Source organism: Arvicola amphibius, chromosome 12, assembly GCF_903992535.2.
Source record: "Arvicola amphibius chromosome 12, mArvAmp1.2, whole genome shotgun sequence".
Taxonomy (NCBI): domain Eukaryota; kingdom Metazoa; phylum Chordata; class Mammalia; order Rodentia; family Cricetidae; genus Arvicola; species Arvicola amphibius.
Genome location: NC_052058.2, coordinates 149,399,134 through 149,417,061, shown reverse-complemented (window position 1 = coordinate 149,417,061; position 17,928 = coordinate 149,399,134). Strand labels below are relative to the sequence as shown.

The 17,928-nt window shown below is 46.3% G+C and overlaps 1 protein-coding gene across 1 annotated transcript in view; it reads left to right on the top strand.

The window, feature by feature from the left end:
- Ntrk3 (neurotrophic receptor tyrosine kinase 3) overlaps window positions 1-17,928 on the top strand; it is a 362,281-nt gene that overhangs the window by 286,779 nt on the left and 57,574 nt on the right. Inside the window, 1 exon segment of the mRNA XM_038313662.1 lies at window positions 10,450-10,580. Within this exon segment, the coding sequence (XP_038169590.1) occupies window positions 10,450-10,580 (131 nt within the window).

The following is a 17,928-nucleotide window of genomic DNA, read 5'->3' as shown; positions in this document are numbered from 1 at the left end:
TCGTAGAGCTCAGAAAATGGAAACAGGAGGAGCTTTGCTTCCATGGCAGCCTGAATTACAAAGGGGAATGTATCCCAAAAAGCCAAAATAATCTTAAATTTTAAATTAAAAACAAATATTAGCTCAAAGTGGTTGATGCTGTAGACTAAGATCTGTCGGCTGCCTTTGCTTCCACAGTGTGAGTCTTTTTCTTCTCTCATTTAAAGATACCACGACTTTGTGTAGTGGAAGCATTAGTGTTGTTATTATTACTTCTGTCTTCTAGGGGAGGAAACTGAGACTGAGACAGGGCATCATCCCATCATCAGGGAAGACCATTGAAACTAAGTGGGGTGGAAGAGGGAAGAATAAACTGGTCCATTTGTTCACTCAATTCATTTCAGATGCATCACCGCGCACACATAATCTCATTGACTTCTCATGGGATATTCCTTGAGATGAGTACTTGTTTAATGTCACCCATGACAATCCAGGCTAAGACTGCACTATACAGTGGTTGCCCTGTTTGGCGCAGTTCTACCCAATGCTGCCTCTTCCCGAAGACATGTCCTTTGCCACTTCCCTTCCTCTAACATGATGTTCATTCCTGTCTCTTCTTCGTTTTTGTGTGTAGTATTCTGTATTGGGATACATCACTGCATATTTAGATAAGTCTCCTAACACTGTTTTCTCTCCTTCCCGTGAAGGGACTCCATTTGCTCCCAGATCCGAGGAAGTGAATAACTATAAAAAAAAGGCAATGGTGTATCCCACAAATGGATTCTTGTCGTCCTCTAGTCTGCCTTTGTCAGTTTGTCCTGAGCCAAAGACTTCTTATTTGATAATCAAGGTTCCAGGTGCCCAGAAGTCTAGACCTTGGCCCAAAACTCTAGAGCAGGAAGAAATGAGTATGAAATAACTTTGGCCCATGATTGATTGTGAGAACAAGACTTCACAAAAAAGACTTTTAGGGTAGAGATTGCTCCCTTAAAGGGCAGTGTGTAGGACTGAGGTAGCATCTGTGGGCAGCTGCCGGAGCACAGGAGTCTCTGGGGAGGTGGCATTGTAGCACACAGCCCTTGAATGAGGGTTTATCATCATCTCATTGGGAAGAAGCTAGCCAGGCTAGGAGAGGGAGGATATAAGGAGCTGGGCAAATTGTCGGAGGGACAGATTCCTAGCTAGAGTCTGAGATTCATCTTTCAGCACCTAGCTTCCCAATTCCAGATGGCTTTCCTTGGGGACTTCCTTTGCTCTCTGCTCTTGGCTCCAGCAGCCAGGGCTTAATGAGAGCCAGAGGCATTCTTGCCCCCAAGAAGGGCCAACATATCAAGCAGACAATGGTGTGGGTATGAGAGGGCAGGTGTGGTGTGGTTAGGGAGGTGATGGCAGGAGCCACAGTGTTCATGGATGTCTGTAGTCACACAAGTGGAGTTCAGAGGCTAGCACCTGGGAACAGGGGCACATCTGAACTTCAGCTCCCCTTGCTGAAGTTGTGTCAGGAGACGTGAGCTGGAAATGGCCCCAGAACAGACAGTCCTCCTCTGCTCCTCTCTCTTCGCTGAGTCCAGAAACAGCAGGGTGTCTTATGTATTTATTCATCTTGGTGGGAACGCATTGTCTTTGTGTCCTATATTCCTGCCGCTGGTTTCAGGGGATGCTCGTGCCCCTGGGACATGACCTATGCTCCCTGTTCCCCAGCAGAGCAGACCATAGAAACTCATTGTTTGGAAGTCTGAGGTGTCAGAGATGAAGGGTTCAGAAGGGATTCTCACACCTGTCCTGGTACTACAGAATCTTTAGTCTTCAGGCAAGCCTTGGCCTCAGGATGTAAATAATTCTGCTCTTTGGGATTTGTTGGATCCCTTCCCATCCTCATTCATTCCTTTTAACTACTCCTCCAACTTCCCTTCTTCGTTTCTCTTTGTAGTGTTCTCCCTGCTTACAGCCATGCTTCACATGGGACTTTAATTTATTCATTTACTCATCAAATATTTAGTGAGTTCCTTGTGTATATTGGGCGCTGTGCTAGGCTTAACTGATGGTCTCCAGTAACACATGACAGTGGCCTTTGGACTTGCATGCTTTAGGGATGCTTTGAAGCTGTGAAGAAAGCCCAGGACTCTGGAGAGGAGAGGCTAAGATGGGCTGGAGAGTGACGGCAATTCGAGTTCTTAGATCAACAGTCCTGAATCCACGTTACCTTGGGGGCAGCAATAGCAATGGACAGTGCTGGTGTTCAGGGACCCCATCTCCATTCCCATAGAACTGTCAGCTCATTTGCATGGTCATTTTAAAGATTCTACCGAGTTCTCCTCTTAGCTTTCCAACCTTAGAAGTATGTTCTACAGAGGTTCTTGCCATTCCTTCAAGAGATCTTACTGAGAGTGGAAACCATCCAGGGACTACTGCTTGTAAAAATTGTTATCTGAACAGTTCTACCATGATATGCCCTCATGTCTGTCCATGAGGAGGTAGCTGGGGTACCTGCAGACCATATCATAAAGTCTGCCATTAGCCAGGGAGATGCTTATATATAAGACCACAAGGAATGTCTGCAAACCCCCGGAGAGACACAGCAAGAGGACTGGAAGAAAGGTGGGGGCAGGCCTGGGCTGGTAACAGAAGTGCTTGCCATGGTAAAGGCAGGGGTCCTGCCCTCCTGGCAGAGGGCTGCCCCTCTATGATTTGGAGCTGGCCCTCTTTCTTCTGCCACTCCTACAACCTACAGTTGAAGCTCTGTGAATGTTATTCTTTCCCGCTTAAAGGCTTTCCATTTCATGTGTAATTAAATGTGTGGTATTGAATTCGTATTTTCTTTGGGGCCTTTTCAGCAGCCTAAGGCCCTAGGTTGTCTGCTTAGTTCAAAGAAAGCACACACTTCTCAGAGATTCTCCCTTCCTATCCCTGGTCCCTTGTCCACTCTGTGCAGTCAAGAATCTCCCCAGTCCTTCAAGCACACAGCAATCCTACGGTCTGGCCATCCTCTGCTCCTCAGTGGGGGCCTAAATTCTGGACCTTTTAGTGCAGTTCTCTTGAGACATGTGCTCAGGTAGTGGGCACCGAGCTGGCAGAGACATGGCATCTGTCTTTATGGATGCCATCGTTCTTTTCCGTGTAGTGATTCCAACTCGGAGCACAGGGAGTTTCTCTGTAGAGGCGAAGGGGCCTGATGTGGCTGAAGAATGGCCCCTGTCTGCTCACTCGTTCTCCCCCTTTTCCCACAACTTTGTTACCAATGGTTTCAGGTACACATGGTCAACGGCAGTCTAAAAGGATTAATATTTGTCTTGACTATCACCTATGTTAGTATAATTATATATCATGCATATCATATATTGTTAAATATATACTCTACATATTCTAGATTAGACTTTCCCGTTGCTGTGCATGTCCAGGAAAAAGCTAGTTTCACATTTCCACAGGGACTCCTGCAATTTATCCTTTGTGGATAGGGGGCATCACTGTACCAGACTTTGCAGTCTGACAGACCACCTCTGTAGCTGAGGGGTCTTGGGCAAGCCTCAGCTCCCTCTTCTGGAGTACCAGAAGAGCAACAGGCTTTATTTTCACTTTAGAGCCCTGTAAAGATGGATGGGAGGTACATACATGCAAGTGCTTACTCAGTCTTGCATGGATAGGTGCTCAACTGATGGAAGCTATGCTTATTGTCAGTAAGGGAATAAGGGGTACCACCAAGTTAAAAAGCAGCAAGCGCAGTGTAGAATAGGGTCCATGAGAGAAAGAGCCAAGAGGCCTTGGCAATGATGCCAGGAACCAGTTGAGAACTGAGAGTTGCAAGGGACCAACCCTTGGGGCTTCGCTGGGGCTGGAGACTGTTTCTGAGCCCCTTCTGCTTCCGGTTTCAGGGATGGATCATGTGAATAATAATGAGCTGAAGGTATTCTGTGTGTAAATTAAGGGCCATGCTTATTTTAGGGCTCTGAGTTTACAGCGTCACATGCAGCATTCAGGATCGCCGTAATTTGGAGTCATGGATCCTGGGGATCTGGTATATCTCCACTGATCAATGCCCCGCTTGAGGAGGCAGCTGCCTCTGCCTCTTGATGTCTTTATTCCATTGTCTGGCCAACCTCCTCCCGCAAACTATTTTTGACTCTGATGGAGAGGAGGCTAATGTTGTGGTGGCAGGCTGGGGCAGACTGGCGGGGACCCTGAGTCAGTGCCTGCCACCTCTGAGCCATCTCAAGCCATTTGTTTCCCAGAGGATGATAATTATCATCCTTCCTTCAATTTCTTTCCAAGTCTCTGCTTGATTTGCACATAAGCTAAGCTTTTAGAAGATGTAGGTCTTACAGATAGAGATAGAACCACGCACATGTTAAATGGCATATATATATATATATACATATATATACACATATATATATACACACATATATATTAGTGTATATTTTCTACTAACTCTATTATTGAAAGAAACTTTATAAATGTGTATGTATGTGGAGGCTGGAGGTCAACATTGGGCATCACTCCCAGGTGCCAGCCACCTTCTGAGACAGGGTTTCTCATTGGCCTGGAGCTTCCTGGTCAGGCTAGGTTGCCTAGATAGTAAGCCCCATAGATCCTCTTGCCTCAGCCTCCCCAACACTGGGAGCACACATGTGTCCCGCCATAGCCAGCTTTTCCAAGTAGGTTCTGGTGCTTGTGACATAAGCACTTTCACGACTGAGCAATGTCCCCAGGCAAATTTTCTGAGAGTTTAAGTCGGTTTTCTTAATTGTTCTGTGAAGTTACCATGCATGTGGCCGATCTACAGACCAGCAACTGGAGGCTTGGAGAGAGAACACAACTAGGAAATCGCAGTGCCAGGATTCCATAGAGAATCTGTCCTCCCCCCCCTCTCCCACCCCAACATCCCCCCTCCACAAAAACAACTTCATTCATGGAGTAGTGTGATAATTTTAGCAGGATCCGATCTTTGTTCATCCCTGGGCTGTGAGGCTGGGCCATTCATTTCTGGCTCCCCTTTCTGTGCGAACAGGGATGTGACATTGTCACTTATCAGTCTTTGTGGATCGACCACACCAGCTCATCCACAGTCAGTAGCTGCGCAGGGGTTTCAGAAAAGTCTTTCTCAATATTGTCAGCCCCCAGTCTCAGGTGAGGCAGCCCAGGCAAACAGACAATCCACAAAGACAGCCTACCCACTGGCCTCTCAGGGACCTGAGTGCTTGTGGCCAAGTTTGCAGTAGCTCTAGAAGGCTCCCCCTGAGGTGAGTTCTCACCCATGGGAGGGTGACTCAGGTCCTTCCTGCAGAGGGAGGATTCTGGAAGCAACAACCGAAATGCGTGCTCCACGGTGGCATCAGATAAATCACTCGCTGTGTGGGATTCAGAGAACTCTTCTGGTGGGATCCCATCAGGGGATCTCTGGTGAAGAGGAGTTCAAGATGAGCCTTGGCAGAAGGTCCTAGTCATCTTTTACAGTTCCTGAGAGCCCTCTCCATTATAGACCAGCCCCTTCTCTCTCACCGGCCCTTTTCTTAATGGAAATAAGACTTTCCCTCCACATACCATCTCTGCATTTCCCCCTTTCCCCTGCACCCCTTCCAGCATCCCAAAGCCCGAACTTTATGACCTGGATGCTGCCAGTCCAGACAGCCAGACAGCCAGGCAGTAAGGAGACTGATTGATACCTTCTTTTCTTAGGAAAAGGTGTCCCCTTTTGACATGTGGGTCAGATGGCATCATCAGCCAAAGCATGATGGGGACTAAAGACAAACAGAGAACGGGCCCAATCATGTGGATGTGAAAGATGAAACCGTTCACTCCAATCCTGTCCTCAGTGCCCCTCAATCCCACCCTCTCCCTCATCCCTACACTTCCCAGAACTTGGTGGGTTCTGAATGGCATCCACCAGGAGGCTCCTGATCCTGTCACTGGGACACTGTTGTAAAAGAGTCCCAGGATGAGCCACGTGGGATACTAAGGTGGATAATTGAGGGTTAACCTTTGGACAGAACCATTTCGATGACTATAGACTGAGGACCAAGTACGGATGGAGAGGAAAGAACAGAAGCTCTTGGCCGTGATTTATCTCTGAATTCTGGAGGATATTGCGAACCTTCATTTTATCTGTGAAAGAAGCACAGTGACTCTCAGGTCCTTATGAGAATGAACGCTGCACACCTTGTAGGACCGGCCACGTGCACATTCCCTTTGCTTTATCCTTCTTCGCTTGTGATTTCTGGGAAAGAATGGCTGAGACTGCATTTTTGGAGTCCAGCCTCCTTGGTACATGGCAGCATCCGCATGGAAGGGATTGATGCCGTGCATTTGGCTTTTCGTCAGTGTTTCTCTGCCAAAGTTTCCCATTCACCTTGTGGGGCTTCTTGTCCCCACAGCCAGAAATTCATTCTTTATTGGAAAAGGATTTGGGGTAGGATGAAATCTACTTTCATTTCTGGCTCTTTCTCCCCATCCTAGCTTCTTACCACTTGACCAGGGATAAACACATGTATTGATCTTAAACTCGCTTTACTGTGAAGACAAGAGAATGAAACAAGGAGCCTTTATTCTGAGCCACTGGGCATATCCCTGTCCCTAAAACAATTCATTTGCATGTTGGAGCAAAATACTTTGGCTCATGGTAGGCTCTAGCCTGCCCTGTTCATGTTCCTGTGGAGAGTAGGAGGGTGGGTTTCTCACAACATGCTCACCTGCCCACTGCCTGGCTCAAAGCCCACAGCTGCCATGCTCACACCACCAGCAGCAGAAAGTCTGCAAAAGATGCCAGGCTCCCAACCCGACAGGTCTCAGGAAAGCCATTCCTGTATGACACTCCCACATGGAGCCTCTGAGTCTTTCAAAACCCTGGACTCTTACTGCCTAGGGAGGGAGAGGGGAAATAAGGGCTTTCAGACATGACCCAGGCATAGCAGCTGAAGGGGCAGTCTGGCTCTATCCAAAGCTCCCCAGTTCTCATTTTGTTCCCAGTATTGCTGAGAGTGGGAAGCTCCGAGCAACCCAGCTCAGAGCTGAACTTAGGGACCAGTGACATTTTATAATGTTGCCCTGCCTTTGTGGAGGGGTTTCTGAAGACAAGAAAGCCAGAGAGGCTTCTTCTCCAGAGCACAGTCATAGGCAGCTCAGTCTCTTCAGACAGGTGACTCAACCTAAGCCATAGAGCTTGCAAGGGCTAGAGGGGCTTGGAAGTAAATCCGAGCCCCATGACCTTCTTGTGGTCTTCTGGAGATGAAGTGTGATGTACCTGTCGGGAGGCATGGTGCAGGCTGCGCAGGTGTGGCTCTTTCAATTAGTTAACCCCTCACTGCCCCAAATCCATCAAATTCCAGTGGCCCTCAAAGGGTGATTCCTGGATCAGCAGTGTTAGCATCATCTGGGAACTTAGGGATGCCTGTCCTCAAGCCTCAAGATGGATGCCCTGGGTGGTAATCTCTGGGATAGAAGCCTGGTGCTCTGGTCTTAAAACACTCTCTAGATGATTCTGAGGGGACTGCCCATTGGTAAGCGAGGAGGAGGTTAGAAGGGGATCTGACTGCAAACTCGGCTTTTCCTCAAGTGATTGTCTACTCTGACACATCTTTGCATTCTGGATGTCACACTGATCTCAGTAGCTGGGGGAGACTTGGCTAGGCTTTCATTTCACCTTCTTTTCAAATAAAATACCATCCATGATGAAAATGATATTTACCATATTTACAATTCAGAATACATTGATAGTATATTTTTTCTAGGGACAGAGGGACCAGCAAACATCTGTTCACCTAAGGTAGGATACTGGGAACAGACTGAGGCCAGCTTGGCAAGCAAATGTTTATTAGAGTCACAGGATTGTGAATGACCAAAAATAGCTATATCACCAAAACCTCCTGCCTCAGCATGAGTCCATAACTGTATCAGTGGAGTCCTCTCTTAGCCTACTTCATACTATACATGTTAGCACCTTCCAAGACAACATGTAGCTGGAAGGATTCCATGTGGCTTAGAATGGGAACAGGGAGGAGAGAATGGCTGACATCTCAGTTGAGAGTCTGAAGATGTTCCCAGACCCTCTATAAGGGCATAATAATAAGACTGCTCTCTATTTGTCCCTCCTTCCCTCCCTTCCTCCCTCCCTCCCTCCCTCCCTCCCTCCCTCCCTTCCCCCCTCACTCCCTTCCCCTCCCTCCCTCCCTCCTCCCCCCCCCTGTGTGTGTGTGTGTGCACATATACATGTGCACATATTATGAGTGTGTATGTGGAACGCATGCTCAGGCCATGGTGTGTGTAGAGGTCAACCTTTGTTTTGGTCCCTGACTTCTTTGCTTGAGAATAGGCCTCCTGTTTTGCTACTGTGTGTACCATGATGATTTGCCCACAGGCTTGCAGGTATATTCTCCCTGTCTCCGGTCTCATCATGGGATCTTAAGATTACACACACAGCTACTGCAACTGGTCTGGCCTGAGGATCCGAACACAGGTCCTCGCCCTTACACAGCACATGCTTTATGCACCGAGACGTCTCCCTAGCCCCATAGGCTGGTGGTGTGAGCCAGAGTCACTGTGATTTCAAGATCACAGTGGTCATGAGGCCCAAGGAGGACAGAATCCCACAATACAAATATCAATAGACTTATCAATATACCCAAGTGCAGGAATATACCCATTTTATAGATGAGGAATGTGAGACCTGGTCCCGGGATGGAGAGCTGTCTTGCCAGGCCACATCTTCACTCCCTGGCCTTGCCAGGTCACTCAGCCTGCGTGGCTCCATGTGTCATCACTAGCCACCTGGGAATAACTAGGCCATGGCGAGAAGATGACTTCCCAACAGAAACTCATTTTTTCCCAGTCATGCTTTTTAGCTTTACCCCTGCCAGGCCAAAAATATACCGCTTTCCAAAGGCTACGAGATAGAGATAGGGATGCAGAGCAGGGAGCCATTTCTCCAGCCAAGGAGACTGTTGTCATCTACCTGTTGCTGAAGACTACCTGTAAGGAAGAAGGAAACAGGGTAGGTCACACTAGACCCTGTGGGATTTGAACTCGGAGAGGAAAAAGCAGTACCCAAGCCTCCCAAGCCAGTAGGCCCAGCCTCTGAGTCATGCACCTCTGTCGCTGTCACCACGTTGGTCCTCACTGTGGAAACAGTCTGCCACGGCTCTTCCACCTTCAGCTTTCAGTGTTCAGCGAGGTCATTTGAGAGGATCTTCTTTGCCGGCTTGGCAACATGCTTCATAATGTCGATACAGGCGTTTAATGGGCTTTTGCCTATTGAGCAATTCATGTAAAGGTCGGTGAGTAATCCCCCCTCACTCCCTTTCATCGCCAGCCCCCTGCTTCAGCAATTCCTTGGTAGCATTCTTTCCAAAGAGGTGGGAGGGCTGAGGTCGCAGCTCTGCTCCCTCCTGGCCGACACACTTTAATTAGGTTGCTAAATTAGCAGAGGCATTGGTAACTCTTTGCACAGACCTCAGTTCTACGGCTTGTCTTTGAACTTGCCATTTGTGATCTCATTGGTTTGCTTTCTCTCGGAGGAGCTGTACTGGCCAGCTAGAGACTTTCCTGAAATAATTTTAGCTACCTGTGAATGTTTTCTATCTTGAACAAGGTGCTGTTGGGCTGTGTGTGTGTGTGTGTGTGTGTGTGTGTGTGTGTAGGTATGTATTGTGCATGTGCGTGTGTACATGGTTTGTGTATGTGTATGTGCATGTGTGTACTTATGTGCATGTGTATATATGTATATGTGTGTGCATATGCACATGTACCTGTATGTATATGTGGCTGTGTGTATGTGCATGAGTTTATATGTGTGGGTGTGCTTGTATTTGTGTGTTTGTGTGTGTGTGTGTGTGTGTGTGTGTGTGCTGAACACATGCTTCTAAGTTTCTTACAGGCACTAAGTCAGCCTTGCTGTTAACAGCATTTTACAAATGAGGAAATTGAGGCTCTATGATTAAATAACTTGAGAGAGAGAGAGAGAGAGAGAGAGAGAGAGAGAGAGAGAGAGAGAGAGAGAGAGAGAGAGAGAACAGAGAGAACAGGAGGGACATAGAGTCAGGATTCAAGCCTGATTCTCACCCCCATCCTGGCAACCTTGGAGTTTAAAGAGCTGCCAACAGCTCATTGATATCCCTTGGGGACTTGCTAGGGATGCAGATTCTCAGGCCCCCTGAATCAGAATCTGCATCTTGCCAAGGTTCCCCAGTTCATGTGCAGTATCACGGGAGACGGAAGCAGCCTACATTCAGTAACATCACTGATTCCTGGTCTGTCCGGATTGCAAACTGCCATCAGCTCTGGTCTTCATCTCAGAAAGCTGAGGTGTAGAGTACTTGGCAGCCAGTCTGGCACAGACGTCACCCATAATGAAATGACAATCTCTGTGCCCAAACTGGGATGTGGACATTTGGCTTTTCCCACTGTGAGCTCAGAAGCGCCCTGGATTCATGCTGTTCTGATGGATGACAGAACCTGACTGTCCCCTTTGTCATGCTCCTACAGATGTCCAGCACATCAAGAGGAGAGACATCGTGTTGAAGAGAGAACTGGGTGAGGGAGCCTTTGGAAAGGTCTTCCTGGCTGAGTGTTACAATTTAAGCCCCACCAAAGACAAGATGCTCGTGGCAGTGAAGGTAAATTTTGGGGTGCACGGGCAACCAGGGCAGGGCTGGTGGTGGTCCTGTGAGGTGGAGGACCATTGAGAAGGTGGTGTTAAACTGGTCTCAGACTCTATTAGGGACCCTTGGTCCAGAAGTCAGCGAAGTTTCCAATAGATTAAACATGACTTTGGTTTTAGAAGTCAAGAACAGCAATATGTAAGGGGGCTGGGCCTGGGGACGTCTGTCTGAAAGAGAGGCTCTGACTGAATGGGGAGCTTTAGGTCACTCAGTTCAGTGAATGCTGTTTGCCTAAAAAGGCATTTGGCCATGTCTTAGGAGAAGAACTGAATGAAGAGGGCTGTCCGATGAGTCAGGGAAGTCCCATGTCAAAGGTACTAGACATCACATGAGGAACAGAGGAGACAAGGTTAGGATGGTCACAGAATTAGCACCTGGAACTGGTGGCTGAGGTTGGGAGACATTCTAAAATTCTCGCTGTGACATCTGAGCTTAGACTCCCAAGAATACAAACAGATGGTAACTGCAGTTGCAGAAGGATGTTTAACCACAGGACTGTGTGTGCCTGAGACTCCAGGCAGGTTTACAACTGGAGATGGATTGCTGGGAAGTACAGAAAGAGCTTTGCTCCTACCAATTACCCTCCTCCATCCCGAATCAACAGGATGCCTTCTCACTCCATATTAGTGCTGGACAGATCTTGACATGTTCACCAGTCAAGTGTCACGTGGACTCACTGGCCTGGAACCACACTATAGAGTCAGGAGAACGGAGGGGCCTCTTTTCATGCACCCAGCATGTTCCGAGGTCATTGTGGAGTTTGCATGGTATTCCAGAATGACAGATGACCATATAGATGGAAATGAGGGACATGAGCACAGGGGAGGACACTCATTAGGACCTCAGAACAACCCCATCTTTAGTACCAAATAGCCTGATGGAAACACTATCGTGAAGGCAATTTATGTTTATTTGACTTTGGGGGTTTTGTATCTCCAGTCAATCTATCTGTAGGTTGTCTCTGCCCACAGAGGGTGAACCATCTGATAGATACAGACAGGGAAGTGCATGGGTGTCAGAGGAGAGCCTGGATACAAATCCCCAGTCCTTCACTGATCACCTCCATGACCTTGGTCGGAACTTAAGGTGGGCTTTAGTCTGAAGGAGAGGAGTAATAATATTTCTTACACGCAATGTTGATGACTAAGTAAATGCTCAACAATGAACAACAATTATTTTTAATAACTGTATTTATTCCTGATGCTGACAACACTGATATATTTAGCCACATCATGCATGACCCATTGAGCTTTTATTTACTTGCAATTTTTTTCTTTAAGGGGCCAGAGACTAAATATTTAGGTGCTGAAGGCTGTGCACTGCTGTGTCTCTCAACCCTGCATGTCCAATGGGAAAGCAGCACAGATACCACATGCACTGCACAAATGGTTTCCCAAGACAGAGATTTTACAAAAACAGGCACAGACAGCTGATCTCTGTTTTGAAAATAAGTGCTTAGAATATTGCCCCACAAAGGGCTAATGATTCTTGGTACTGTACATTCTTGAAATGAACTTGAGTGTCTTGGGCAAGGCTGACAGAAATGTTTCTAATTTTGTCCTTAACCTTCGTGTCTGCCCTGCTGTGTTATGTTTAATGAGTAGGAGGACACTCATCTACTGGCTGGCCCAGTGTCTGTCTGGGAAGTGGCAACGGAGCCAGATTGAGAGCTTTCAACAGGAGATAAAAGAGTGACTGAGAAGTTTGGGTCTTGGTCAGGTCTGTGGAGAGTCTGGCACAGAGAGGCTCTTGCCAGAATGTGTGATGCAGAAACACACTGTGTCTCTGGTTGCATCCTTTCCAACGGGTCTCCTCCCTATGGGTCTGGGAAATTCATGAGTGCTCTGGAATTTGACACCATTTGTCAAGCAATGGAGATAGCTGTCTAGCCCAGCCTGTGGCCCTCAGAAGAGTCTCATGTGCTCCAAGACCACCCAAGGATATGAGTTCTCTGCTCTCTGTCCTGTCTGGATTCTCATCCTTTTGCAAGCCTTTCTCTTGACTCTGCTCTCATGTTGATGGAGGGCAATTCTGTACCGCTGGAGGACACTGGCAAACACAGAGCAAGATTAGGTTTCCTCAAAATTGGGTGTGGGTTTACAATCTGTTGGTGAATGGGTTTTTTTTTGTTTGTTTGTTTGTTTTTGTTTTTTTTTTTTTTTTTTTTTTGCCCAGCGGTTAATATATATAACAAGGATGTGGAAAACACAGCCTGTTTTTAAGGTGCTTGCAGCCTGCTGGGGAGCCAAGACAAACACCTGTAAAACAAATGGAAGGCCGGATAAGACAGAGCATAGTTTGTGTGAGAGCAAGACATTAAACTCCAGATGTTCCTAGGCACACAGGGCACAACTTCTCAATACCCATCCTGAATTGCAAATATCTTAAGACAGGGCCGTTTGTGGTAGCACTGACCTGGAATTTCAGTACTTAAGAGGCCGATGGAGAAGGATCAGTTTGAGTCTAGCCTGGGCTACATAGCTACATAGTGAGATTCTGCCTGGAAACAAACAAACAAACAAGCAAATGTTTGCTCATCATTCCTAGCAATGCTATATGTTAAAGAGCCATGTCTGTCTTCTTGGTTATTCCATAGTTGACAGGGAGCTATAGCTCACTGTGGTCACCCTCCATCTTAATAGAGAATCACACTCAGCAGCCTAGGGAAAGACCAAAATTCTAAGCTCAAATTCAGCTTTCGACTGAATGTGTTTTCTTCTAACCATCAGTTGTCAGGGATTATATGAAATACTATTCCTAGTTTCAAATTGATAACATCACTTTCAATTAGTCATTTAATATCCAGTTCACTTACACAGCATTGGCACCCAGGCAAACTTCTTGCACGGCACATGGGAGATATTTTCTTATTTTGTACATAATAAATGTCCATGTATACACGCATATAAGTATGCGTGTATACATATATGTGCATACATACAAGTGTGTGTGTGTGTATATATATATATATATATATATATATATATATATATATATGTTTCCCTCTCTCTGTCATTCTGTGTTTTGTCCCAAGTGATCCTCAATGTTCTTCAAGTACACAATGCATTCTTGTACTTTACTCTGAATTTTTCTGTCTGTGGAATATTTTTTTTCAAACTTTAACCGATCACATGGTTTATTTCCAAGACATCTAATTGGTGTCTAATTTTTGTTCTTTTCACTTCCTGTCTTATCTTTGTTTTTATTGTCTGTCTTGGTGGTTTTCTTTCTTTTTTTTTTTCCATTTTTGAGATGGGATCCTACTATGTAGCCCTGGCTGACCTGGAATCTTCTGTGTAGCCTCTCTTAATCTCAGGCTTGTGGTGATCCTCCTGCCTCTGCTTCCTGAGTGCTAGGCTTATAGGCACTCATTGCCATGCCTGCCATACATGTATACTGATCATACACATTGTTTATTTGCATGTCTTTGTGCCATATGTGTATGCACAGTACCTGAATGTGTGGAAGTCCAAAGAAAACTTTCAGGAATTGATTCTCTTCTTCTACCACATGAGTACAGGGGACTCCACCCATATCTTCAGGCTTGGTGACAGGTGCCTTTTCTCTCTGAGCTATCCTGTTGGCTTGTATATTGTTGTTTTCATAAGAAGCAATTATTTCTTCATTTTCTTGGAGAATGTCCTTATTTCGAAGTAAATATGGGCCTGGTCTGCAGGAATCCAAGTTTTTGTTGTGACAGTTTTCGCAACTTGGATTTAGCATATTTCTTTGAATACATCTGAGCCTCAGCATTTGGATTTTCTCTGGGATTGGAGGGTTGTTTTGATCTGGGTGGCATGCTCATGACTTCCAGTTATAGTGATTTAAATTGGAGCCAGAACTGTAAGCATTTGTGAAACATTCTTAGGACAGAATCTCGGGGGTTTTTTGGACGGGGGGGGGGGGTGTTAATGTATTTTTATTTGTCATTTACGAAGTTTAACACAGGATGTCTCAACTTCAGGACTATTGGCAGAGTGGGGTAATTCAGTGTTGGTAAGAGCTCTCGACTTCCTTGTATAGTGTTTAGCAGAGTATTTTGTTCTCTGTCCAGTAGGTGCCAGCTCTCATTGTAACAGACAAAAATGCCCCTGACATTGCCCAGTAGAGCATGGAGATCACGCTTTGCTTTAGTCAACATGCTGTCAGCAAAGAGTAGCCATCTCGTAGAATTACAGGCTACAAGGAAAGATGGGTCGGGAGAGGTCTTCCTCAGAGAAGAGTATGTCCCTTGGTCATCTAGTGCCGAAGGGCCAGCCCTAAACTCATACAGACAAGTAACATTGCTCAACAGGTTATATTTGAGAATATGGGTATACACAAGAACACACACATATGCATACACACACACGCACACACACACACACACACACACACACACACACACACAGAGACACACCCTTGCAATAACAGTTGATGAAAAAGAGGCCAGGATTTGAAGGAGAGTAGGGAGGGGTATATGATATAATCTTAAACATAAAGAAGAGAGGCTGGGTGGTGGTGGTGCATGCCTATAATCCCAGCACTGGGGAGGCAAAAGCAGGAAGATCTCTGTGAGTTCTAGGCCATTGTGGGCTACAAAGCAAGTTCTAGTACAGCCAGGGCTCTTACACAGAAAAATCCTGTCTCAAAAAACCAAATAAACAGATAGATAGATAGATGATAGATAGATAGATAGATAGATAGATAGATAGATAGATAGATAAATAGATAGATGATAGATAGATAGATAGATAGATAGATAGATAGTAGAAATAAGTAGAGGGAAAAAAAACACACAAAGCCTACTAAAAACAGCGATCTTAAAATCTGTAGCAGTGTTTGCAAAACACTACACTAATATTTAACTATTTTGTTTAGAATTGACTTGCATTTCATTTTAGATAATACATGCAAGAGTCTTGGTTTTACCAGGTAGCCACAGGACACGTAGTAAATTATTGGGAAGCTAGATCTTAATTCCTTATGGTCTTCCTTTCATACTGGATTTTTAAAATCTCAGCTTTTTACTGTTTTCTCAATTTTCCAGATGATCTTTCTTCCACCGCTAGGTGTTTTCAATCATTTACCTTTAACACATCTTTGCAAAGTATTCATCCTGGGGTCTATGGAAACTGCCGGCTTCCCACTCATATTTAATTGTTTCTTATGATGCCTCATTACATGGAGTGATCATATGATCAAGTTTAACTCTCAAGAATAAATTTGTGGATAATCACAGTCAATTCCCAGAGTAAACTTCTCTTGGAGACATCAGTGTGTCTGTGGGTGACAAGAGTTGTGGAGGGCTTTGGGCCCCATGGCTCCAGTCAGTATGCTCTGCAGAGCTGAAGGGCAGTGCTGTAGGAAGTCTTACAGCCAGTAGTTACCGCCCACTGGGGCGTGGCCTCTTATACTATTTATGCGAGGAGAGCATGTGTCCAGTCTGTTTTCTGGCTGCGAGATTTGGTTTCTGATCTCCATTCCAGCAGAGGATTCGGATTTGTGAGTCTACCCTTACATAAATAACTGTCTGTTTCTCAATTCTGAGCTAGTGTGGGATTTCTTTTAAGCATCCTTCTTCGGGGCAGTGCCAAGTCAACTGTCCAGTTATATTTCTCCAGCTCTGCTGGAAGTCTTTATGACCAAGAGAACATCAAGTAAAAAGGTCCTGAGGCAGATAAAGGCTCACAGGTACAGAAAGACCAGAATGAGATTGAATTTAATATGAGATTGAATCATAATAAATGAGGGGAACATGAAGTTGGGGAGTCGAAGTGGAAGGAGATGGATGGGTCTAGTTGATCTCTTCAGTCTAGGACTGTTAAGAAGTTGGGGTTTCATGCTGCAGACCATGGGGATTGATAACATATGAGAAACGGGCATCTGTTCATGAGGTAACCACCCCCTCTTTGTCCCCTGTCACTCTGTGAATCTCAACAAGGCGAAGTGACAACAGGTTCTGAGGGACAGAAATAAAATGATTTGCACAACTGAACAGGTTGGTTGTGTGCACACACGTGCGTACTTGCTTGAACACCCAGGACTGTGCATATTCCCAGATGCGTGATAAAATGAGTTTCAGGGTATTAATGAAATCTCAAAGATTACAGTCCTTGAAGTATCTTCTCCCCACCACGGAAAAGGCAAATGCAAGGCAGCTGTTGACCAACATGAAGATGTCAGCTGTCTGGGAAGGATTAGGGTTGCTGAGCACATCTGTTCCTGCCTCCCCCGTCCTAATGAACAGTCCAGCTGAAATCCTTGCTCAGGGCTGGAGATCTCAGGAGCTGGCGCATGTGGAGGACAGAACCAGAAGGGACATGTCCCCTACATTTTGAAGGGAAAAGAAGACAAGGTATTAGTTTCCACTTCTCATTGCCTGTGCTCGCTAGACAAAGCAGCCGGCCAGGAATGTCCCCAACTTCAGGCTCCATGGCAAGACCGTGCCAACAGTTGGTGGCTATGATAAGCATCAACTCTGTCCCATGCCACTTCGTGGTGACCCATTTTGCAGTTGCCCAGCAACCAAGGAAGTATTGGATATAGAATCCCACGAGCGGGGCCAGAGAGCTTGTGGCCCAGTTTCCCTCCCCATTATTCTCCTGTCATCTCCGTCCCAGTTACATTAATCCCCGGGTACTGTGGTCACTGACAGCTCTGGCCCCCACTTGCTACACTCCTCATTTTGACAGTTGCAGAAGGACTTCAGGTTTGACCCACCAGCTGGAAACCCCCGTGTGAAGGGAGAGGGGAAGGGTGTGGAAGCCCTGGAGACGGCGCCCGCCTTGGGCTCCATCTCTCAGGAGGAACTCTGTCCGCCTTGCAGTCCAGGGTGCCAGCCTGGGGGACAGACCCTGGCGGCTACTGCCCCAAGGGTTGAGAGCAGAAATATCCCATGGCTGCCCCTGATGTCGAGGCTGTGGGAGAGAATGATTTAAAGAGATGGAGAGAGGCCATTTGGCTGCCCCCGTATCTGATCTACTTTTCTCTCCCATAAATCCAGCGTTCACATAAATCCTCGCCCTCTCCCACCCCACCCATGTTCAGTTCCTCTGGTTTCCCCCCCCCACCTCTTCCTCATGAAAATAAATGAGTCACACTCGGTCATCTTGTGCCCTGTTTTATGCCTTGTAGCTCAGGGCTATGGCAGGGAGGTGGCTCACCAGAAAAGGTTATTTTCCCCGTGGCACTTTGGCTGGCAATTCTTTGTTCCGGTATCAAGTGGCTGTTACAGATATTTCTTTATTCATAGGTATCCACCAGAGCTGAAACAATCATTACGTCAAATTACAGGTTTTGGGAGCAGGGGCTGTGGCTCAGT